At 45.9% G+C, this 25,527-nt stretch overlaps 1 protein-coding gene across 20 annotated transcripts in view; it reads left to right on the forward strand.

The window, feature by feature from the left end:
- NAV1 (neuron navigator 1) overlaps positions 1 to 25,527 on the forward strand; it is a 255,039-nt gene that overhangs the window by 210,383 nt on the left and 19,129 nt on the right. For 7 of the 20 annotated variants that reach the window (XM_083444214.1, XM_083444209.1, XM_083444196.1 and 4 more), the window contains 13 exons: positions 13,715 to 13,853; positions 14,472 to 14,769; positions 15,164 to 15,854; positions 16,123 to 16,578; positions 16,987 to 17,028; positions 18,309 to 18,457; positions 18,909 to 19,133; positions 20,262 to 20,314; positions 20,689 to 20,712; positions 20,841 to 20,918; positions 22,568 to 22,651; positions 22,804 to 22,915; positions 23,904 to 24,025. In XM_083444214.1, coding sequence (XP_083300340.1) covers positions 13,715 to 13,853; positions 14,472 to 14,769; positions 15,164 to 15,854; positions 16,123 to 16,578; positions 16,987 to 17,028; positions 18,309 to 18,457; positions 18,909 to 19,133; positions 20,262 to 20,314; positions 20,689 to 20,712; positions 20,841 to 20,918; positions 22,568 to 22,651; positions 22,804 to 22,915; positions 23,904 to 24,025 — 2,473 coding nt within the window. The remainder of the gene's footprint in view (positions 1 to 13,714; positions 13,854 to 14,471; positions 14,770 to 15,163; positions 15,855 to 16,122; positions 16,579 to 16,986; positions 17,029 to 18,308; positions 18,458 to 18,908; positions 19,134 to 20,261; positions 20,315 to 20,688; positions 20,713 to 20,840; positions 20,919 to 22,567; positions 22,652 to 22,803; positions 22,916 to 23,903; positions 24,026 to 25,527) is intronic. The other 13 variants (XM_083444197.1, XM_083444210.1, XM_083444215.1 and 10 more) reach the window with 3 other exon arrangements.

Here is a 25,527-nt window from a genome sequence, read left to right on the forward strand (position 1 = left end):
ATAGATGGTCATATTGATAAAATGTATCCAACCACCCAGAAATCAATGCCTTGCGAGTTTGTGTGCATGCGCCTCTTCCCAACCACAGCAGTTTTCTATTTAGAAATGTCTGTTTCGTCCTTTTCTGTTAATTAAATCAAAGTCTAAACTTTTTTTCATTTTCTTAAAGCGAAAACTATCGTATCTAATCCAATAGGTTTATGCCGAACATTGATAAAACATTCCAGCAGTTGGGAAAGCTTGGTGAAGGACCCTAACAGTTTGTTCTGTCTGCACCAACCTCTTTCTGCTGTAAGGAGCCTGATCTCTCTGAGCTCCTGCCAAATTAATTCTCATTTTTTTCCTGAGAACTGCAGCCTCCCCTTTCTTGCTCTCACCCACAAACACTTCTTTCCATAGGGTTCCCCTTCCCCTTGCCGCCATGGGATTTGCTGGCTAGATTAGCTTGGCTTACTCAGAATGGCTTCAAACCACAGACATGTAATGAGGCAGACGGCTGACTCCCCCTCACTCGAGTGATTGTGAGGTCAAGGGAAGGATGCAAGCAGGGAAATGGAGAGAGTGGGTGGGGGGGAGGGAAAGAGGGGGTGGAGTTTATGCTCTACCCTGAGCTGCCAAAATAACTTTGTGCTCGTGGCCCCTCTGTCTTTGGGACCTTTTTTTGGGAGGACTTCTCTCTTGCGCTCTGCCAAACCTCTTGTTGCTCCTTGTTTCAGTGTCTCATAAGCAACCCTCCCGAATTTGATGTGGTGCTTAAAACAAAATTCCCTCAATGTTGCAGTGTTCAGGAGCATCAAAGAGATGATTTAGATGGAGTTTTAAGCGCAAACCACAGCTATTCGTGGCCTAGGGCCAGACGTAACTACTGCAAGCCCTAATGAATTTCAGCCCCTTAAAGAGATGAGATGTCACCCCACTCTGAATGCTTTCAGCTGCTGTGGATGATGTATGGCTTTCCTTTCCTTTAGCAAGTGGCCAGTGGAAGCACTGAAGCTGAGCTGAAAGTTTCTATTAGGGGTGGGGGTACCACTGGCCCTGCATGTTGACAGGGGGTCTGATTTGGTCCACCAGGTTGCTTCCCCCCCAAGCCACACCTAACAGCTGATGCTACAGTAACATCAGCTGAGCGGTGGGAGGACTAGATTTAATACTGTATTGGCCGCGCCATTCTGTTCCCGGTAGAGAACAGGATCTCGAAGTCTAGGCAGCAGGATATAATCTCCATTCATCAGATGATGAGAGGAGATTCAAGATTGAAGGGAGATTGGGGGCTTAAAAGGGAAGAGGAAGGAGACATGCAAAGGGGGACACTTGTAAAGGGTTTTGTGAGCCGCCTCCTCCCACTTGCCTGATCAGCTAAGAGTGAATGGGATTTTGACAGGTGGACAGTTCTGCCCAGTTTAGCCTGTGAGGCAGATCCTGATAAGGGCCTGGCCTGTGGAGTAAACAGGTTCCCCACCCCTGATTTACATAATAGCAAAATTACCTCATTCTGTAAGAGGAACCCAGCAGGAAAACGCTTCCAATATGGTGCATATAGTTATGCACATGGCTCCTTAGAGCAATTATAAGACTCAGAAGTTTATATGCATCCTCTGTAGCAGGAGCTGGTTGAAGATTGGAACCCATCCTAACATTAAAAAGAAAAGCATTTCTGAATAGAACTGTTCCTGCAATCACAATTGTTTCTTTCAGTTGTGCATGAGTTTTTGATCTAGCTTAGGCTGAATGCCCAAAGACTGCTAGTGGTGTTCTTTTGCATCCAACAATAAATACACACCCTTTCCCCCATCATGAACAGTCCTTTATTTTCGTGTCATTAACAACCTATAATTGTCTGCAGTGTGCTCTGGCATGCTTTCCTTCTTTGCTCTTGGATGCTGACTAGATCATCCTTTCTGATCATCCTTTCTCTTCTCTCAGACATTCTCTAGCCAGTTACTACCATCTGCTTGCTACTGAGGTAGTCAGCAGCAGAGTGAATAATGTTCCAATGTGGTCATCCAGGTGTCATAGAGAAAATGATCTTTACACCTAGAAATTAGTGGCTTTGCTTTGCTATTCGAAACAATGACCTTGCTCAGTTCAACCCTTTCTCCCTCAGGAGGAAATATGGTAACTCTCTGGCTTGTATCGAAAGCCAGCTGACCACAAATGCTCCTCGCAAGGCAAGTATAATAATTATAGTGAAATGCCAAATTAGATAGCAAAAAGTATTCTTGTTATGAAAGTAAAAGACCAGATGAGCTGTTGGAAATTCTAGCCTTTTGGAAAAGCTGGTAAGGGCTGCAATCTTTTTCCATTCAAGTCAGAGATGGCATGGCTGTTGAATCCAATAGGGAGTACTGCATCCTGGCACAAAAAGAGTTTCCTAGAGAAGCTTGTCCACCTTTGTTTGCTCATGTCTATTCTTTTCTCAGTGTTTATATTGTGTGGGCTTATCAGTGTGAGAAAATGATGACAGAAGGTTCACTTTGCACTGTTGAGATGGCCTGTTAACCTTTGGCCTCTTTGTAAATAGAAAACAAACCATCATACTTCTCAGTTCCTAGACCTGGAAATTGATGCCGCTTCCTATTGAATCAGAACCTGAACCTAGAATCAGAGGCGTAACGAGGGGCAAGAGAACTTTCACTTAGCATGCTGTCTTAGTGATACTCTGTGTCAAAGCAATCAACTAGCCTGTAACATGTTTGTATTAAAGCAGTGTTTGTGCTTTAAGTGATTTTATGATGCCCTCCACCCCATACCCCTACATCAAGAACCAGTCTGGTGGCTGTAAATAGCATTCTAAACCACCAGAAAGTGCAATGTTGTTCGAATGCCCAATTCAAACTACTTTATTCTTACTGCTTTGTTTTATGATGTATTTTGTGTTTTCATTTTGTATTTTTGTGTTGTGAAAAGCTCTGTGTTCTTTGGATGAAAGACAGTATAATTAATTAATTAACTAACTAACTAACTAACTAATAAATGAATTGATGGATGGATGAAAGGGAGGGAGGGAGTTGCATCACAAAGAGACTGCTGAAGTCCTGTTGCTTCCTTCTTACCTGCTTCTCAGTTTTAAGGTTTTCAGCTTAAGGAAAGAGCAGAGCAGAGACAAGTAGTAGAATGAATGGTGGTTGAGAACATGGCATGTCATAAAAAGTACCCCTAGAGACTTGCAAAGGGCACAGGAGAACCTTACCCCTAGAGACTTGCCTTACTGGCCTTAATAGGTATGGACACCATGTTAAAATCGTTTGCAGTAGGAGCTTAAAAGTGCAGTATATTGACTTACGTGCTGGTGTACTAATGAGTTCCACTAGTGCAAGTGTGGCTTATAAAAGTGAGTTGTGATATTCCAGAGACCTGACTAATCCCCACCTCTATACAGTTCACTGGGAATGCAACACCTGGCAGGTTTGGGCCCAGGGTTTCTTAAGTCTCTTCCTGTTTTAAGTGGTGGCTAGCTGGGCTTTTGAACAAGAGGACACTGCACTCCTTGTTCTATCCCTTTTCCTCACTTCTTCATCTTTTGCTTCCCCCACCCTCATCCCTCATCCTGTCTTTCTTTGCTCCAAACAAGCTGAGTTTGCAAACAAGGACCCTCAGAAGCCGGAAGACTTGTTAGTCTTGGTGTTTTTCCCAGTGGGAAGAGGGCCGCCCCCTCCATATGTTCTTGCAGTTGTTGGTGCAGATACAAACAGTGCAGTGTTCAACGGACTGTCCAAGCTGGCTGCCTGACAGTCCTGCTTTTCATTTGGCCAGGGCGGGGGGGGGGGGGGGAGATGCATTAGAAGACAGATCATCAAAGAAGAAGACTTGTCTCCCTCTAGGAACCAGGACATACTGCATTGCAGCCAAAGTGAAGGCAGTATGACCTTAATGTATTCTTGGACACTTATTGTTATTTTAAAGGGACAAATTATGTTCAGCTTGATCTAAGTTAGAACTAACTTGGGTTTCTGATGCACCAAAAGTGTAATTTTTCAGTTACACACCCCTAGTATTCACGCTAATAGAGCATCAATACTTTCCCATTCCAAGGCTAAGTTGAAATTTAGACTTTATGGCTAGCAGATGCTTTTGCTGCTGCTCTGTTCTGGATGAACAGCTTAGGCTAGCAATTTTCTCCCTGCCACTTTGCATTCATACTACATGTAAGCACATCTGAGACTCAGTTTGCCATCTGTATGTCTGGTTTTCCTCCTTACAAGCCCTGTAATCTAGCTGGGCTGTTCCTTTGCTTGGACAAACGTGTCATTAAGAAACTGACCTCAGAGCAAAGCTGCCTATTTTATATAATAATCTTAAGGAAGTGCCAGGTAGTGACCATGCAGCCATGGATATATTGTGAGTGGGGAAGCTCTAGCTCAGTGATTGCCAAACTTGGCCCTCCAGCTGTTTTGGGACTACAATTCCCATCATCCCTGACCACTAGTCCTGTTTGCTAGGGATGCTGGGAGTTGTAGTTCCAATACAGCTGGAGGGCCAAGTTTGGCAATCACCGCTCTAGCTACTAGTAATAGCATGGATCTCTAAGACAAGATTAGTCACCACTAAACATGAAAGCGTTCAGCAGTGATGTGTGTCACTGCAAGCAGGAGGGTAAAGACATTTCATTGGAGGCGATCCAAGGCCACTGAATAATTACTATTATCATTGTAATAATCTCCACTCAATTAAAGAGCATGTCCTAGGCAGAGAGATGCAATGGGAAAGAGAAGCTCTAGCATCCACTGTTTTCTTGCATAATTTCTTCCTGTGGGAGTCACAGATGGGGGGGAGGAGGCAGGATTTGACTACATTTAATCCGCCCCTTTGGCCAGACAAGGTTGGCTCCTAGATGCTGTTTCCATGGTGCTGTCAGGTCTGCTTCAGTGTTAACATGGAACTGAGGCTTCCATCTCACATACTAAATGTGGAGCGTATGGTACTGCTTCACATTTTTTTGTATTGATCTCTACAGAATTCTGGTCTATCACTTCTAGTTATGGCACAATGTCTGTCTATTTTCTCTCTCTATTGTTTCAGGTATGCCCATAGTTGCACTCTGTCTAGTCTAAGGGTATATCCAAGTTTTTGTTTGCACCACTTTTCTAGGCACAGGATTGGGCTTTAAAGCTCCATGTCCAAGCAGTTTTCTTTTTTTGTCCTAATGCTTTCTCCAGGAAAGCTCACATCTTATGGCTGAATTGGAGCAAACAAAAACCAGATATTCCGCAGATTGATGTTTGCTCTAACTCAGCTGAGAATGGATATGAAGAACTTCACACGTGAAATGGATTACTTATTTATAAGATGTAATGGAGGTGCTGTTTGTAAGGTGAAAAAAAGCGGCAGGCTGGAAGAATGGTTTAACAGCAAGTGAAGGATGTAGGATGTCAGCTGAACTCTAAGAAATGATGTAGCAATGTGAGGAAATGATGGTGATGATATGTTTAGAACAGGAGCAGGAAACCTGATTTTAAGAAATTGTGTGGAATTAATTTAATTTGTTTTGATTTCTAATAATTTGGAAAATTAATAAAAATAATTCAGAAAGGAAGAAAAAAATAACCCGCTCTTCGGCACGGACCTGTGCAGTGTAAAACGAAGCCTGGATGAGCCTTTACTGTTCACATTCTGTATTAAAAGAAATATTGATTTACTGTTTCCCCTCTTCCCCAGTAGAGTTGTTGCTCCTTTTACAGTGCCATGCATAGAAAAGCTACACATGCCATGGAGATATAGAAAACTAGCTCCTATAATTAGCTGAAAGCACATCTAGTTTAGCATGTCTTCCCATAGTGATGCGACTATCCAGTGCCACTGGGAAGCTTTCAAATAGGGCATGATACCTGTACACTGTTGTTGGAACACAATATCTGGTGGCCGAAAGGTATGCTGCCATTGAACATGAGTAACTATGGCCAAGTAGACTATGTACCATGAATTTGTCTAACAGTGATGCTACCCTGCATCCTGGATTTGCCACTCTGGGCTCCTTTGGGAGGAAGGACAGGATATATGTAAATGCAACCAGTACATAATAATAAATAATAAATAAGCCTGCCTAGCCCCAAGTCTGGCGTGTTCTGGTCCATGGGGTCACGAAGAGTTGGACACGACTAAACAACAACAACAACAAGCCCCAAGTCTACCTAACCACTTTGTGCCAGCAGGACAACTAAGTCAACAGCAAATGGAAGACGTGATATTTCAGCCAGCAAAGCTCCTTTCTGACATTTGTTGCAGATGTGAACTTACTAGTTATATTTCATAAACCTGTATCATGTTGCATAGTCTTCTTCCACCTCCCAAATAAAAAGCTTTTCTTCATAAGCAAGATTTTCCATTACCCTGATAGCCTTTTCTGTTTGATAATCTTTTGAGATAGGGTGGCCAAAACTGCACACAATATTCTAAAAACAGATGCACCATAGATATAAAAAGGGAATTTTCGAATTTTCCTGACCATGAACTCTCGGTGGGGGTGAACAAAATCTCATATCTGTCTAACTAATAGAGAACATATCCTATGGAATCTCTGTTCCTTCTTCCTTACACATCATTTCCATCTCCGTTTTAACATCTGGACACCAAATTCATAACTCTTCTGTGCCACCCTATCAGCTTTCTGTAGAATTTCCATTTGCTTTACGGAACTTCGGTGAGCAGCCATTGGCTCCTCTGCATGCCATTCACTGGCTCCTCTGTGCATTGTAACTCTGTGCAGACATTAAAAAGGTAAAGGGCCCCTGATAGTTAAGTCCAGTTGCAAACAACTCTGGGGTTGCGGCACTCATCTCGCTTTACTGGCTGAGGGAGCTGGCGATTGTCCGCAGACAACTTCCAGGTCATGTGGCCAGCATGACTAAGCTGCTTATGGCGAACCAGAGCAGCACATGGAAACGCCATTTACCTTCCCGCCGGAGCGGTACCTATTTATCTACTTGCACTTTGATGTGCTTTCGAACTGCTAGGTTGGCAGGAGCTGGGACTGAACAACCGGCGCTCACCCCCGTCATGGGGATTTGAACCGCTGACCTTTTGTTCAGCAAGCCCAACGCTCAGTGGTTTAGACCACAGCGCCACCAGTGTCCATGCAGACATTACTGAAATGTAAAAACCATTATCGCAACAGGGCTGCCACCCACTGATGTTTCCTTGACAGTTATCTCCAAGCCATTAGCAGCTCTTGATTATTTATATTTTCCTCACTTGTGTGTATTCGCTCAGTTTAAAGCATGTCACACATTCCACACCTTCACTCTTCTTCTTTTGAGATGTGATTAGATTAGATATTGTTGCACACAACCCTAATCTCTGAAACCGGTGCAAGACACAGTGGGTTCCAGGCATTTTACCCAGGGTTCGGTTTCCTTGGAGTGAGGGACAGTGGAGACTGGGGTGTCGTTATGATATATGGTTTATTTACACAAATATACAACTTGAGCCTACAATTAAGGGGCTCACAGCATTAACACCCTAAGAGGGTCTTTCTTCTCCCATAGCCACAGCCTTGGACTCATGCAGAAATCACGCATGTCTCTGACTCTAGCTTCTAGATCACACACCTCAACTCTGGCCTTGTCTTACTAACTGATGAGTGAAGGAGGGAGCCCCACCCAATTGCTCTCTGGCACAGTGCCACTTCCTTTGCTACCTTAACGATCCATACTTTGGGGGCCATTATGGCCCTTGCCTGGCTTATTCAGCAATTAAATCCCTGCTGGATCCAGGAAATGGAAGGGACTCAGGAATACAGCCCACCCCCACCCCCACCCCTAGAAAACCTAACAATATGAATGCAAGCATATGAATTCCTTCATCCCATTGCATCACTCAGATATCTCTGGAAACAAGCAACTGATGAGTTGTTTGTTGACTAAATCATCGCAGAGGAGTGCATACATTGTGGCCTATGACAGATGGAATTGACACTGGTGGAGGGGGGATATATTTCTTCCCCTCTTCTGGTCACCCCTTTTTCATTCACAAAGCGGACATTTGTCCTCTTTGTTGTTCCTCCACCCCAGACCTTGTCTAGACTTGTTAAATTGGCCTAAGGGGCTACTACTGACCCACTCAAGCAATGACCTGAAAGGGGCCTTTGCTTATCCTGATGGAAGGAGCTACATTCCAGTTTGTTCTGGGAAGCCCTCTGGGTCCCTCAATTGCTGGGAAGATGGGCCTTAGGGAGAAATGGCAGATGCCACTCCAGCCTAAAGCACCAGAGTAATGCAGTGACCCAGTAGCATTCTTCACTTGAGATGGCTTGATTGACAGCTGAAAAGATGAGCTTTTCCACATGGCCTGCTGGGGCATTGCTAGCAAGATTTGCTTCCATTGCTGAGACTGGAGGATGCCATTAGCTGTCTCTGGTCTCCCTTCCTGGTTATCCCAAAGAAAACCACAAGCGTAAACACACATGTATTTACGCAGCAGCACCCTTCTCTGGAAGCTCCTTTCCTTATTGTTTCAGTGGTGGGGCTTAACCCACATAAGTGTGAACTAATGATAAAGAAGGAAGTAGCCTGAGGAGCTCTTGCTCAAATTTAAACTTGCTAACAGAAAATATTTATTTTTGTTTTTGTAGATACCCAAGCTGCATTTTTTTGTAAAGTAAATATAAATGTATCTGGCTGCGACAGTAAGGCCTTGCAAGCTATAAGGGTTATGGTAGTTGGTGGATGGAGAGGCTGCAAAAGCAATAAATACTTACCATCCTCTATTAATCCTCCCTGTATATACAGCTTAATGTACCAATCTCATGCTATGACCTACAAATCTGGAATTTTTTTAGAGGTGTGTGTGTGTGTGTGAGAGAGAGAGAGTTAAGCCTTGCCTTTGCTAGGGCCTATTAGGACTTTTCATGGAGCCAAACTGAAACTTGGGAAGAAGCAGAATAGCCCATAGGAGTCTTACAACTGTCAGACTGTGTCATTATGCTGATCGATGGGGTGGGGGAGCAGAGGGAGTTATGTTTTTTTGTTTTGTTTTGGAGAGGATTTGCCTCAGGAGTTTGCATCCAGTGACGGCAGAACTTTGGTAGCGTTTCAGAGAGTCAAGATGTCTCCATGTTCTTGTTTAGTTGCTCACAATTTGGCCTTGACTTGAGTACTGAGTCTTTGTTAACATACTGACTTTGTTTGGCTGCAGAGTGTTAAAGAGCCCTGGAGAGCAAGTAAAATGTGATCCGCTGCTGTATCCACCCTCTTCAGTCCTGCTCCACAACTCAAAGCTGCAGTATGTGTGCCAACAAGACTCATTTTGTTCCATAGGGGGTGGGCAACCTAGCATTTGCGGAGGGGTGAAGTAATTGTTGATCAGCATGGATGTTTTATTTCCTACAGTCAAAGATGAAGAGCTGAGTCTTCTCTTTAGAGATAGTGGTTCTACCTCCTCCTCCTCAGGCCAGGGTGGGGAACTTTTAGCCCTCCAATTTTTTCTTACAACTCCCATCATCGCTGACTGGGGCTGACGGGAGTTGTTGGCATCTGTCTGCCTCGGGAGACAGTCAACATCTGGAGGTGCCTGAGGTTCTCCACCCTGGTCATGGGCTGTGAATAATAACTTAGGTGTGTGTGTGTGTGTGTGTGTTGTTTCACATCTTCTACACACCATTGTGATTTCCTAGTGAGCAGGGGCGGGGGGGGGGTGAGGAATGGGTGTTAGTTAAGAGAATAGGAGTTGAAAAGAGCAGTGGAACAAGAAAAAAACGGCTGGAGAGCAACAGGCAGAGCTGTGATGGGGGCAGGGGAGAGACATAGCAGAACAACAGGAAGTTTTGGAGAGAAACAAAGCTTTTATTATTAAGACACTGGGTGGGCTTCACCTAAGGAGCTCTGCCAATGGAAGCCCTGCTCAGTGGGGTTCCCTCCCTCCTCTGGAAATTGGCTCTGAGAGAGTCAGGAGAACCCCAGAACATTGCATGGGGTAAGGAGCGGAGGGAACGTTTCATCTGACAAGTTGAAATGCTTGGTCTGTTAGAACATTCCACCCTCTGTTTCTGTGCAGGCTGGAAGTGTCACGTTAAGGAGCTGGGTGGGAGGCAGATGGCTTTCTCTTAGCTTGCCCCTTTGCCCACCCACGTTTCTGGAAGGCGCCATGGTGCTGTTGCAAAATCTCTGCAAACGGCTCCCTAGTTGCTCCTGTGTGCATTCTGCTTTCATTCTTGGAAACAAACGTGAGAGGGACTGGGATCCGCAAGAGCGGGCAGCTGTTGCCGACGAAGGAGAGTTTGCTCTCGTTCAGACTGAACTTTGCCTGGGACTCTTCATGGAAACCTTAGGTGGCAAATGTTGGCGAAGGGAGACCAAGGAAACGTGGCTCACTTAGCTACATCATCCACATAGTTTTTGTTGCCACCCACTTTCTGACAGGCTATGTTCATGATTTTAAGCTTTGAAGCACAGCAGCAAATCTTCACAGCATCAACAAAGGCGTGTTACAGGTAGCAGGCATGCCTTTCCCTGTTATTTAGATTCAGTAATGAGAAATAACTGCTGAATAGAAATAACTGAATAGAAATAACTGCTGAATAGATGGATAGATAGTTTTAAAATGTACAGCACAAGACTACAACCAACCAACTTATCCAGCCCCTCACTTTCTGAGCATCAGCTTGAGGTTTGGCTATTCTGGCTGCTGCTCCTTTCCTTCTGTCTGTTCCAGACCAGGTGTTTCTCAAACATTTTAAACTCTCCCCCTTCCCCACAGTTCTATAAATACTCTCCTCTCCCCCAACCCCGGCCCAGCACAAACCATCTGTTTAATGGTTGAGTACTTAAAGATGGTATTTCGCTGGGTGAGTACAACCTGCAGCTGCTACCAAGGATCTGTGGATGGCGTTAAGCATATGAGAAATGTTTTTTGGATGAGTGGCCTCCCAAGCTCCTTCTTTGCACCCTTCTTCTCTTGTCCTTGGAGCTGTTTTCTTGCCCAGCGCTGGATTTCATAAAAGAGTTCGGTGCCCCTGTCCAGTTCTGGTCCTTGGAATCTGCCTTATGTCCCTTGGCCTCTTCCAATGAGTGACTATTGTTTGATTGTTCTGGGTAAATCGAGTCATGAAATAGGTGAATGTGAGCAGCCCATGTCGGGGGCTTGATGTATGAGGCTGAAGCGAGCAAGGGAATGATGGAGGCTGCGGCTGGTGCCATTACATGAAGGGTGGAAATCCTGCCCTCTTGCCTGGAGAATGAAGGTTGCTCTATTTGGGCAAGCTCAGCAGAGCTAAGATGGAGGGGCAAGGGTGAGGAGATAACAGTGCTCCCTCGGTTCTGGCTCACACTCTCTTGCCTTAACATCCAGACATTCCACAAACACTCTTGGGTTCTCAGATCTTACTTTTTTTCTTTTCTCTGCTGTCCTTCATCCAACGATCACAGGGTGGGTTACAAAATAAAAACAGAAAAATACATAACATAGAATTACATCATTGGGACCATGAGGACCATCTAGTCCAACCTCCAGCAATGCAGGAATATTTTGCCCAACGTGGGGCTCAAACCTATGACCTGGAGATTAAGAGTCTCATGCTCTACCAACTGAGCCATCTCAGAGCCAGTAACAAACAGAACAACAAGCCCACCTTCTCTCTAGAAATTCTCCATACCAGCAGGTGCTAAGGACTGATAGTAAGTGTGCCATTCAAAACCAAACCAATCTCTTCTGCTTTCTTAAATGATCTCCCTGTGGTGCACTTTACAGCCTGGCTGTTGGCTGACTTTGGCAGCAGCTCACAATAAATGTCACAGTGTAGACATTCGGTAATGCCTGGATTAGCATCTGCCAGTCTCCTGCTTCGACACCTATCTTGGGGAAAGACTTTGCTCTCTCTTTTTCCTATTTCCTTGGCTGGTGCTAGACGAGTAAAGTAATCAGGTGCAATATACACAGGGCTGCTAACTGGCTCTGAGATGTTGTTCTGCTCTCAATAGCACCCTCTGCAGTACAAAGGAAGGCATTTTGGACATTTTTAACTAGACCCTTTTCCGCTGGCTGCTGAATTAGCTGCAGCTAACACAGATCCTGTGTTAATGAGAGCTCATTTGGGCATTTATAAGAGGACTGATAACAGCCTAGGGGTCACTTAGTAGATAACCTGGACTATTCACATTTTGGGGTTTCTGCATCTGATGCAAAATCTCATATGTGGCAAGTATTCTCAAAAATACTTTCATTATAAACAGTGTTCTAGTCCTCATGATTGTCACGTGTTAGAATGCATCCAAGCAAGATCTACAAAAATGTTCCATGTTGATGAAGGCACTGAACTTTTGTGCCCTATGTGGCTGCTTCTCCCTGCCAATGGTTCCAGTTATAGCACATTCTGGTTCTGTTACTGTCTGTTACTTAACCCCACCTTTCAATTTCTACCAGATTACTCCTTGCTAAAAATAAAAATAATCTCCATCTTCTAGAAAGCTTCAGCTACTGGGTTCAAAGTGAAGCAACTATATGTGCAACAAATTTGTACAAGTCCCACTCACTTACATATACTGGGTGGCTTCCATGGTTTGTCTGGCAAGCTGCTCATCCAGCTATGTGCTAGCAGCAAAGCTGGAATAAAGAAGGAAAACTGGATAATTTTATGAAACTATTGAGCAAAGTGACAATTGTTCATGTAGAACTGATTAGTAGGGCTGCAAAGTCTTCTGTAGTGATAAGATAATTTGATTTCTTCCAAATTGCCATGCTAAATAAGGTCCCTTGCTTGGCAACCATTGTTGCTTATGGTACCTTTGTACAAAGGATCCCCCTAAGGAAATTCTTAAACACTGGAACTGCCTATCAGACATGGTTCTACCATTATTTGAAATGGTCTACACTATTTATTCTTGAGTGCAGAGTGCCAGATGACATGAAAGAAGTATTTTATTTTACTTTTTTTTAATAAAAAAAATACAGTGTTCTTCCTCCTTCCCCAATGCACCTGCTCCTCACAGACCCTCCACATAGGAAAGAAGCTTCTTCCTGTTCATGGTGTTCCTGGACCCCTGTCCCATGTGAGAGGGTTGGCAACCATTCCTCATTCTCCTTCTGGGATGCCCCAAGGTCCGACTGTTTATGACCAACACTCTTTTCCAGCTCTATCTTGTTCCAAGATGCAGCTGAGCTGAAAACCTCAGTTTCTGCATCTGAGCACTTTGCAAAATACACACTGATTTTTGGATTGGTTTTTCCAATGTATGTTAATGCATATGTATATAGTATTTTGAAGTGGCAATCCACTTATGAGAAGAGTAAACTAGTCTGAGCTTTTGTTTACAAGCAAGCCTAGTCCTAGCAGCTAAGAATGAGTTTGTACTACTCTCTCTCTCTCTCTCTCTCTCTCTCACTCACACACACACACACACCCAGAGTAGCTGGGGTGGGGGGGAGGGATGTGGAAATTAAAAGATCCTTGTTTCAGTTATAAGTATCCACTGAAAATATGGCAAAACCCCATCGTTTAACCACACTTTGACCAACTTGGTTGTAAGAAAGGATTATTAGGGTGCTAGGGAGCAATAAATCTGTGACAAATTGTGTATCAAAGTGTGCACTCTCGGGTAGTCACCAATACTGTCTTGCTGTATTTTTTATTAAAGTGTGGTAGATAAATATTTAAATAAACAAACAAAGCACCTTCTTCGAGCTGGCAATATTGCCTAAGATTTGACTGCTGCTGTGTGGATATTTACTTGGATTTTAAACTTTTTATGGATTATTATTAACCATTGTTGCCTCCTGTGTGTTTCAGCTGGGATGAGAGTAGCTCCATCAGCAGCGGCCTCAGCGATGCCTCTGACAATCTCAGCTCAGAAGAGTTCAATGCCAGCTCCTCGCTCAATTCCCTGCCTTCCACCCCCACGGCTTCTCGCAGGAACTCCGCCATAGCGGTAGGTAGGACAGGCACCCAGAGAATCCGCCATGTTTTCATGCTGCTGTTGCTGCTGCAGTTTTGGTACCGGAAAAAGAAATTGCATGAAGCCCTGTGCTGTCTTTCTCCTTAAAAGTGTTCTCAGGGGAAAGATGAATACTTTTGCTGTTGAATTTCTCCTTATATTGTGTGTGGGGGGGGGAGCCACAGCCCCCAAAGCACTGAATGCCTATCCCCTTTTTTGCCTGCAGATGCAGGAGCGACCAGTGCCTTTGGAACTGAAGGACTGTTTTTTCTCTCCCATTTGTTAAGCTGGTGTAGTTGGGCGGCTATGATGAGGGGAGGTCTATAACTCTATGATAGAGCATATTCTATGCATGCAGAAGGTCCCTGGTTCAGTTCCTGGCAACTCCACTAAAAAAGAAAATAACCCAGGTAGTAGAAGATGCAAAGGACTTTCCCCTGAGACCCTGTAGAACTTCCACCAAACAGAACAGACCGTTCCGGGCCAGATGGAGAAATAGCCAGGCCTGGTTAGAGGCAGCTTCCTATGTGCACACAGGAGGTTGGGGGAGTATTTTGGGTGGCAAGGTTAAGGTACCAGCTAACAGAATCCTCTCTGTTGCTTGCCTTACAGCTGCGCACGGACTCTGAGAAGCGCTCACTGGCAGAGAGTGGGCTGAACTGGTACGGAGAGCCAGAAGAGAAGGCTCAGAAGAAGATGGACTATGACAGCGGGAGTCTGAAAATGGAGCACAGCTCTTCCAAGTGGCGACGGGAGCGCTCGGAAAGCTGTGACGAGGCTCCTGCCAAAGGCGGAGATCTGAAAAAGCCAGTCAGTTTGGGCCCACCGGGCTCCTTGAAGAAGGGCAAGACTCCCCCTGTGGCAGTGACCTCTCCCATCACCCACACAGCCCAGACCCTCAAAGTGGCAGGTGAGGTTGGAACAGAAAGTGGAGCCCTAGTGTTAGCTAGGCAGGTTTGTGGCTGCCACCTCCACTTCCCTGCCTGTTTGCTTCCCATTCTTCTTGAGAGTCCAGTCAAAGGTGCATGGCTAACTGTAGGCCACAGAGAGAGAAGGGAGCCTGGAATGCGCTCATTACATCCTAGGGCTGCATCTCATCTCAGTAAAGTCTTTGATCCCTGAAACAAAATCAGTACAATTTAGCTAGGGAGATGGTTGTACTGACACGTGCCCTGACATTGTGCTCATTTTGGTGCAGGGACTGGCTGTCCTGACTAAGTAGCTTTTTGATAACTTTCTTTTGGTCACCTAAGAAGCTGTGTGCACAAATGCCTTTTCTTCAAACTGAGTTATTTCTCCTGCAGGTAAACCTGAAGCAAAAGCAACAGACAAGAACAAGCTTTCTGTGAAGAACGCCAGCCTGCAGCGCTCATCGTCTGACGCTGGCCGAGATCGGATTTCAGATGCCAAGAAGCCCCCTTCTGGGCTGACCCGGACCACGACGTCCGGCTCTTTTGGCTACAAGAAGCCACCTCCTGCAACTGGCACTGCCACGGTGATGCAAGCTGGTGGCTCCGCCACCCTTGGTAAGATCCAGAAGACCTCTAGCATCCCAGTCAAGCCGGTCAATGGAAGGAAAACGAGCTTGGATGTCTCTAATGCTGGGGAGCCTGGCTTCATGGCCCCAGGGGCCCGCACCAACATCCAGTACCGGAGCCTGCCACGCCCAGCCAAATCTAGTTCCATGAGCGTGACTGGTGGGCGCAGTGGGCCACGGCCAGTGAGCAGCAGCATTGACCCCAGCCTGCTCAGCACAAAAGGGACCATCAGCGTCTCGCGGCTGAAAGAGCCCTCTAAGATCGGCACAGGCCGGAGCACGCCAGTGCCAGTGAATCAGACGGACAGGGAGAAGGAGAAAGCCAAAGCCAAAGCTGTGGCCCTGGACTCTGACTGCGTCTCACTCAAGAGTATCGGTTCCCCTGAAAGCACCCCGAAGGCTCAAGGTGGGCACCAGACTTCTGCTAAAGTGGCTGAGTTGCCACCAACTCCACTCAGGTAAGAAGAATTGTGGGTGTTGATTATAATATCGTGATTATAATTTAACAGATAGAAGATAGGGTGCAGCAGAGGTGGAGAAACAACAACATATGTTGAAAATGTTGAAACTTAATAAAATATAATTTGGAGGGGGATGACGAATTGTGGGTGTTTCCCAGCAGGCCTATAGCTGGGTTGAGAAATATGTTAAGCAAATAAATAAATGGTACGATAAGAGCTGTGCAAAGCTCCATTCATTTTCTAATACCGTGTTGATTTCCTTCAGGTCAGCTGCCAAAAGCTACGTGAAAGCTCCTTCTCTGGCCAACCTGGACAAGGTGAACTCCAACAGTCTGGACCTCCCTCCCTCCAGCGAACACCAGATGCACGGTGGCAAACTGCACGAGCCCCATCCAGCTGCAGCAAATGTGGTCCCCCACCTCACGTCGTGCTTCACGCCAAGCCCTGCTCCGGTCCTTAACATAAACTCTGCTAGCTTCTCCCAGGGCCTGGAGCTCATGGGAGGCTTCAGCATCCCCAAGGAATCCCGCATGTACCCCAAGCTCTCAGGGTTGCACAGGAGCATGGAGTCCTTGCAGATGCCTATGAGCCTGCACAGCCCCTTCTCTGCAGGCAACACAACTGCTCCCACCACTGCTCCCACCCCTCCCGTTGTGGCTGCTGAGGAGGAACCCAGTGAGATGTCCTGGACGGGGAGCCCCAGGATCACACACCTGGACAGGTAGAAGAAAGTGGGGTAGCTTTTGTTTGATGGCATGATCCCCAGGCAAAAGGGGACGGGGCTTTTTTGGAAACTTGGTTCTCTGTGAAGCAATTCCTGTTCCCTGCAGTTAAAGTATTGCAGAGCAACAAGGAAAGCAGTTGGGGAAGTGGAAGTAGAGCGGTGGAATTGAAGTGCAGTTGAAAAGCTTTATTCAAACTCCAGCATAATGTTGCAGTTCGCTGTTCTTGCCCATGGTGGAGTTCTAGCTTCATGTTCATGGAGTTCTAACTCCATGCTTCTAAACTAAGCCAGATAATGCTCTGCATTCCCAAAACTTCATAAACCAGTTTATCGCCCATCAGATGCTACAGCTGGACTCCAGCAAATGATTAACAAGTACTGTTGTGCTTGCTTCCCTTCCTGCAGCTCTAACCGTGATCGGAATACATTGCCCAAGAAGGGACTAAGGTAATCGTCCTTCTACCCCACCCCTCACTTTCCTGTTGCTATCAACTGTTGCTATCAACTGCACATCATACAGTATGATGTTGCAGTAGGCGAAACCTGCTTTTCACTGTGGTCATGCTAACACAAGATGACCAGTTGAAGAAATCTCGGTGTTCCTCGCAAACCAACACTATATGTTATTTTGAGCATGCTGTTTATCATCCTCTTAAACAGGGTACTTAATATTCTACATGCTGCAGAGTAAGATCCCAAAGAAAATCAATTAACCATGGTGGTTCATAAAAGCAGCCCACCCTGTTTCTGTTCAAAGCAAACCAGTCTGGGGATCTGGTTACATCTCTCACTTCTTGGTCCTGTTGCAAGACTGTATATAGGAAGGCTAGGCACAGCTTTCCCAACTACTGTATGTGGAGCACGAACTATCCTGGGAGCCGTTTGCTGTGAACAATATTGAAGTTATTATTTATTTTTGTTTATAATGGCCATTGTGGTGTTCCTTTTTTTTTAAAGCACTTTGGTATTGCGGTATGATGAATGTTCTGTATGCGCAAGCATTTCAACTTGCCAGATGGAATGATCCCCTCTCTCCTCCCCCTGTGCACTTTTCTGCCCCCCCCCCCGAAAATGAAACAATTTCAGAAGTGTAGAGGAAGCCTTGTTGAACAAGCAGAAGTCCTTGCACAGGGCTTCTTCTGGCAGGGCTCATTGGGTGAATCCTGTTTAAAGTCCTCAGTTAATAAATGATGTTCACCAGAATGAAATACTCTGCAGAACTCTATGGTATGGTAGCATTTGCTGTTAACTGGCCATGTTCTAGAGGGCATAATAAATTGGACAGTATATAAATGGTTTCCATTGACTTTTTGTAGCTGTGTTCAGATAGTTACGGGGTGAATGTATGCACTGAAGTCCACGCCTGAACAGGTTTACTCTGAAGTAAGGCCCAAGATTTAATGAGACTTAATCCTAAATTAAATGTTCAAAGAGCTGTGGCCTTGGTTTATCTATTTTCTCTCATGTCCTTTGGAAAGAGTACCTTGGATGGCAATCTGCTTTTGAAAGATCTGATTACCTTGTTAGCACTGAGTAATCCACGCTTTCTTAGCATCACCATTGCTATACAATTAGGTGCTCCCAAGCGAAATTTAGAATTTCTCTTACTATGACTTCAGGAACTGGCTACATGAGTGATGTTAAGCCTAAGCCACCATAGTTGTTTTATGGCTACAAAATCCCTCCAGTCTTCCTTGTTCTACTTCTCTCTCCCTTAATTTTGGCAGATATCAAATCCAGTCCCAGGAAGAGGCCAAGGAGAGGCGGCACTCCCACACGATTGGAGGATTGCAGGAATCAGATGATCAGTCTGATCTGCCTTCCCCTCCTGCTCTCTCCATGCCATTGGTTGGAAAGACACCACTCACGAATATTGGTTAGTTTCTCTTGCCTTCGGTTTTCCTGCAGGGGGAACTTTTGGAGACAGGTGTTCTTAACCAGTTGAAGCTGATGCTGATCTGTACTGAGATCCTTTCCCTTAATTTTCTTTCTTCTGAGATGGCACTGCCAGCTCACCTAAAACCGACTCCAAGGTCAGGGTCATGTCATCAGAGGATGTTAAGGGGTGGCCTGCTGCAAGTGTTTACATTTTACACAGGTGCAGATTGGCTTGTGCAAGGAATGGTGTACATTCAGTGATCCTACCCTTGTCTCTCTCTCTCTCCCTCTCTCTCTCCCTCTCTCTCTCCCTCTCCCTCTCGCTCTCTCCCTCCCTCCCCTGGCTGCCACCCCTGAGTCTATTGAGCCCTCTGTTCCTATACCTCCCACCCCTGCTTCAAGCAGCTCCATCTGACTAGCTTGTCCTCCCCTCCCTCCTTCTCCTGCAGTGACCCCCACGGCAGCCAACACCCCGAGGATCACCCGCTCCAACAGCATCCCCACCCACGACTCCACCTTCGAGCTGTACAATGCGTCCCCCATGGGCAGCACCCTCTCCCTGGCAGACCGGCCCAAGGGCATGATCCGTTCGGGCTCCTTTCGCGACCCTGTGGATGATGGTGAGAGTCCTGCACCCAGCCAGGAGGACAAGAGTCTCCTCCACAGTAATAATGGTGAGAGGGATACGGTCGCGACAAATTCTGTCCGTCAGGTCTTCTCAAGTGCGCACAGGTGTACTTGGCAGGTGGGCTGGCGCAGCTGTGGGAGCTGCTTCTTGCTTGCAGGGGAGCAAGATGACATGGCAGACCTGGGGACGGGAGGTGTGAGTGGGTGAGATTGGTACCTTTCAAGCATTGCTTTCTCCCTCCTGTGCTTCCAGCACCACCATAAACAGGATGTGGGAGGCAGGCACTCTGCCCATTACCCAGTGCTAGCTTGCCATGGGGCAGAGACAGCCACACCACTTTTAAGGATTTGTATCCACATTGCATCTGTATAAGACTTTAAAATTACTCAAAGCCGATGAAGCACTATGCTAAATTATTATTATTATTATTATTATTATTATTATTATTATTATCATTATTATTTATATCCCGCCCTCCCCAGCCGAAGCCGGGCTCAGAGCAGCTAACAACAATAAAAGTAACACAGTTTACATAAAATCACAATCAATTAATTGAAATGCATTCTAAAATCAAATCATTCTAAAATCAATTTAAAATCAAATTAATGGCAACCATTGGGCTAGAGTTCTGTGAGGATTACCAAAGGCCTGGTGGAACAGCTCTGTCTTGCAGGCCCTGCGGAAAGATGGCAATATAGAAGGGCTAGTTCTGGTACTGGAAGAACTGATTTCTGTTGGGTTGCTGCAAGGATCTCCCCCAGCCAGGGTCTCTACCTTGCTGATTGTGTGCATGGTATTACTTCAAGTTCAGGGTTTTTATTGTTCCTGATGTGCTGCATTAAAATGTAGGTCTTTGTGCTAAAAACAAACATTGAACGCCTGTGCTAGCAAAAGGTTTTCACATTTCTCTAAGCATGTTGAGCCATGGCTGGGATGGATGATCCACCCACGCAGGCAAGGAATCTTGCCTGTTTCTTCCAGGACCGAACGCTCTCCCGATCCCTCAGATTTCTCGTGTTAACTGTTAAGAGAGCCTCACGTTGATTCTTGGTGTTGTGGTCCCGCTTCTTTGTGCACACCTGACCTCTAGGCTCTCCCCCTGCCCCATGTACACTGATGCCCCACAGTCAGGAGACGACTCCATGACACGTGTCTTCTCTCTTGTCTATTGCAGTTCATGGATCTGTGCTGTCCCTGGCGTCGAGTGCTTCCTCCACGTACTCCTCAGTAAGCTGTGCTCCCTTCATCAGCGGGCCTGGCCTGCCCTTTGCTTTCTCTGTGCTGCAATTCCGACAGGCCATCCTTCCCTCTCTTCCTTCAACCCTGGATGTTCCCCTGCTGCAGTCTTTTCGAGTGATGGGGTGCTGTGCCGCTCTTTCAGGGCTTTGCGTGTAACCATGTGGGGAGGGGGGGGGAGGTGTGGCACAAATAAGCTGTTGTTGTGTTGCCACCAAGGAGTGTGGTGCATGTGGAAAGATTGCAGCGGAGGTGCTGGCTTCTCTGCATGGCTCCTCGCCTTTGCCTGTGAGTGCGCCTCTGCTACTTATGCCCTAACCGCCTGCCTCTCTCTGTCTCTCCTCTGCCCCACCATGTGCTGCCAGGCTGAGGAGAGGATGCAGTCTGAGGTACAGTAAGATTCTCTCTCTCTCTGTCCTCCCTACGGCTGCTTTGCTCTTGACCCATTGGTGGAGAGCAAAAGGGTCTATCTTGCTCCCTGACTCCTCCCTTTCTTTCTCTTTCTCCCTGATTGTAGCAAATCCGCAAACTGCGCCGTGAGTTGGAGTCATCCCAGGAGAAAGTGGCCACATTGACATCCCAGCTTTCAGCCAACGTGAGTTGCCCTGTGTTGTTAATCTGCCGCAAATGCTCCTCTCTCATAAACAAAATTTTGAACGATGCAATTAAAGTAGCATTCAAAAATACCAAAGGAAAATGGAAGGCTAAAATAGGGAAAGGGGGGTGTGGGTCAAGGTGTTTCAGCCAAATAAACAGTGAATACAAATATATGGTGTGATCACATTTTACACAGGGGTTCTGCATATAGGGTGTTTTGTTTGGGGTTTTTTTGTTTGTTATTTATATTATTTTTTGTATATTTATTTTCAGGTCTTATTATGATTTATGTGGAAATGGTTTCAGTTTGGTTGTGTGCTTTCTGATGTGTTTTATTTATTGCTTGTGGCTTTTGTTACATTTGTAATTATGTAAACCTTGTCAAGTTGTAAGCCACCTTGAGCATGTTTTTTTTTTAAGTACGGAAAAGAGACATACAGATAAGATGATGATCTAGCTCAGTGGGTTGGAGCATGGTGCTGATAATGCCAAGGTTCCAAATTCGAGCCCCGCTGCGTATTCTTGCATTGCAGGGGGTTGGACTAGATGATCCTCAGGGTCCCTTCCAACTATGCAATTCCTGGATTCTATATACATGGAAACATGTATACTCAAACCCTTGGAACTAGCCCTGCATGAGAATTCCCAGCCTTCCAGAGACAAAGTGCTGAACCCCTCTGCCCAAGCAAGGCAGGGAACTTAAACCCAGCTTTCTGTATTCAACATGGAATAGGAGCACCCTCTAGTGGATATTCAGTGTTTTGCTAGCTCAGTGTCTCTAAAACGTCTTGAGCTTGGGTCTTAGAATAAAGGAGAACAATAGATTGTATCTTTAATCTATCACAGCGGCAACTGCCTGTTCCACTGCATAATGAGTAAATATTATTTCATGCAGTCGTGTGAGTGCAGCCCCTTCCTGTGTACCAGAAGTCACAGGATTAGAGTCCAGGGGACTAATTAAAAAGCTGCCATTAGAAAGGGGAAGAGAATTAGAAACACCATTAGAACACACCATTAGAACAAAGTTACGGCTTTCCCCAGATCAGAATGGGGCAGCCCAGTATGACTTAACAAACCCAGCCTGAATCATTGAGGATCCTCTTGCTAAGGAACATCCAACTACTCACGTGTTTTGGTTGGTGTGTGGCTATAGGATCCACCAGCCTCAAGACACTGTCCTCACCTGAAACTTTCCCCCCTTCACTTCAAGTTTTACACACCTCCCCGAAGGGGACCCACTCCACCTTGTTGAGAACAACTGTGTACAGAGTTGTAGTTTTCGAGACATCAGCCTTCTGCCATATACTTCTGCTGTAGAACCGCAATCCCTGATGGGAATAATGGGTTTAACTAGGAGCTCCCAGTATCTTGTGCTGCCTGATAAGCAATTAAGAATCTACAGAGCTGCATTAATACGAGGCCAGATTATGTGTCTGTTCTGACGGGCAGTTGCTCTCCAAGTAGTGAAATATCATTCCCGTCATGCGCTGTGTGATCTTTTTGTAAGTGCAACTGAATCTGTGCAAATGACCTGCTTCATGCAGATCATGTGCTCTGCCACTGACCTGTGGGTCCCTCTGATTCCTTGTGACTCTGTTCCTTGTACTGGCATGTGGGCATATCACCCCTTTTCATTTTCCTTTCCAGGCAAACTTAGTAGCAGCCTTTGAGCAGAGCCTCGTGAACATGACTTCCCGTCTCCGACATCTTGCAGAGACTGCGGAAGAGAAGGTGAGTTTGAGGCAGTTGGCAGGGTCCATGGCTGACCAAGGTGGCTTGCTGTTGTTTCCTTTCTCCCACCTCCCCCTAGCATAGGTTTGCAGCAGAGCAATTAGTAAAATAATAAAACGCAAGGCATTCATCAGTTATGCATCACCTTCTAGGACACTGAGCTGGTGGACTTGAGGGAGACAATTGATTTCTTGAAGAAAAAGAACTCGGAAGCCCAAGCTGTTATCCAAGGGGCCCTGAATGGAACAGACATTACACCCAAAGGTGAGCGCAGCCTTCAACACACACTCTCCTGGTGGATCTTTGGCTATGCAGCTGCCGAATGGTGGATTAGAGACATGGTGGACGGGATTGATTCCTTTTCCTGCTAGGAGCAAGGGAGGGAGCGGTTAGACATTGTGGTGTGGTGCTTGGATAAAATGCACTTTCACTGGAGCCAGTGGGAACACACACACTTTTACTGGTCTTTTAATATTTGAAGGGAGGTAAAGCAAGCAGCAGCCAGACGTAGAGCTGTACTGTGTAGGTTCTATGCCCAACTTCCTCTTTCTCCTTCCCAGACATGGAGCCCTTGGTAATGAGAGTGGGAGAGAGATGGGGAAGCCTCATGCTTTCAGTCTCCATAATGTCACAATGACTGTACTTGTGTGTGGCTTCCTCCTCCTTTGTTCTGAAATTGGAGCTCCTGGTTCTATAGATGGGAGCAGCCATCATTACCATTGTGTTAATGGGAAAAACAGTACAGTGGTAAAGGCAGCTAAGAGTTACACTTCTCTCGCTGCCTTCTGGCATTGCACTGATGGGATGAAATTCCAGAGGAGTGGAAGGATGGGGGAATGGAGTCATGGTGGTCCTGAACACTAGAAACTCCTGGGTATTTATTGACAAGACTGGATGAGCATGCCCAAGACAAGAGACCAAGCCATCATCGAATCTGAATACATGCAGCTCCTCATCTTTCCTTATGGTCCCCAGATCTTGCCTGTCCCCAGATGCTGCCCTATGTGCTCCTTTCCCTACTATTCCCACTTCCTTGGGCCCTGCCTGACCTTAGATAAAAATGTTAGATTTGATTTGAGGTCTAGCCTGGGAACAAAGTACAGAGAAGACTCTTTTTTTGCTAGCTGTGTTTGGAACTGATGCTAAAAACAGAGAGGTGGTAGCTGATTACCTGGGTGCCTGCAAGAGCTTCCAGTCTGTCCACAGGTTTTGAATGCATCTCTCCCTCCTTCCCTTCCCTGTGACTCTCCAGAGCTGCGTATCAAGAGGCAGAACTCGTCGGACAGTATATCCAGCCTGAACAGCATCACCAGCCATTCTAGCATTGGCAGTGGCAAGGATGCAGATGCCAAGAAGAAGAAAAAGAAGAGCTGGGTAGGTCAAGGAGGAGGGGAAGTAACGGTGGGATCTACGTGGGGGTGAAACCCTGTTGTGTGTCTTGTCACAGTAGCTAGTATAATGGCAACTGGGGTTTCAGAGCTACTTGGCTCATGGAAGTACTATTGACTACTTACAGCAGATTTCTCTGCGAAAGAAACTAGTTTGCATCTTTATTGCTCTTGAGGCCCAGTGGGAATATCCTTTAGCTCCCAAGCTAGATCCACTGGTAAGTGATAGGCGTCACTCATGAGGCCCATTAGACTTAATCATGGTATGGATGTGGTAGCCTAAAAGGGAGGCAGGGATGCTAACCTAGCGGTGATGGGATCACTAAAAAGAAAGAAAGTTGAGTTGTTGTTTTTTGTTTATTTTTTATTTTATTATTATTATTATTACAACACCATATGGACTTAAAATGTTTCTAGCATGCTTCAAGTTAAATGTCCTCTTTCCCAGACATGCAAACACCCCTCCAGTCTGAATAGCCTTAAAACATTGGGTGTTTTTGTGCTCTCATTCCAGCTGCCTATTTTGAGTCAGGATGAGATCAAAGGAAGCTTCAAAGTTTTTAAGGCTCCGCTTAAAAATATTGGGCAGTGGGATGGGGAGTAATTTGACCTGAACCTTTTTAGGAACATTTTAAGGTGCATATTAAATAAAGGTTTCGACTTTTAAAATTAATATTGCCTCACAGCTGGTTTTGCATGGCAAGTTTATGACTTGTGCAGCTGATGATACTCTTCCTTTCCATTTACACTAACCTTGCTGCCCTGCCTTTCCCCACTGCTCCCTAAAGCGGAGAGAGGCCACTTGCGCCCAACTCTCAGCTCAGTAGGTGTGCCGTCCTCTTAGGAAGGCTGGTGTAGAAGATTGTCCCAGTTTCTTTGTACTGCCTTGAGCCCCCACCCCATCCCCGCAGCTTGTTACAGGCAGGGAACCTGAGCTGAACGCATGATTAAGTCTTGCTGTGTTCTTTCTCCCCCCTTTCTTCCTTCAATGCTGACCCCCCAACCCCTTTTTTTCCAGGTGTATGAGGTAAGCTTGGAACTCCCTTCCCCACCCCCAGCCCTACCCCTCCCTTTCACCAGTCCTTTCCCTGTGTCTTACTCCTGACTGGTCACTCCATTGTGTTGGGGACAGCACAGCACTCGTGGAACTAACCATCCCATTTGCTCTCGCACTTGCACTGCCAAGCCACACAGGAGGGGCCACTGCACTGGTGCTGCGGCAGGGGTGGGGTGGGGAGTTTCACGCCCCTTTTTGACATGGCTCTGAATCTATCCCTAATGCTACCCAGTCTTAACAGCTCTCCTAAAGGTCTAGAAAGTCACCAGGAAAAGAGGTTTCAAGAGTGGATTTTTGAAGTACTCAAGTGGAACAGTTTAATAATAATCACTGGTCAACAACAAATTTGTTGTCTGCGTTTTTTCAGTTGACTTAGGACGAATCTGATGCGCTGAATCCAAAAATCACATTGGTTTTGCTCAATCAGGTCA

This window comes from Podarcis tiliguerta (assembly GCF_965153285.1).
Source record: "Podarcis tiliguerta genome assembly, chromosome: 6".
Classification (NCBI taxonomy): domain Eukaryota; kingdom Metazoa; phylum Chordata; class Lepidosauria; order Squamata; family Lacertidae; genus Podarcis; species Podarcis tiliguerta.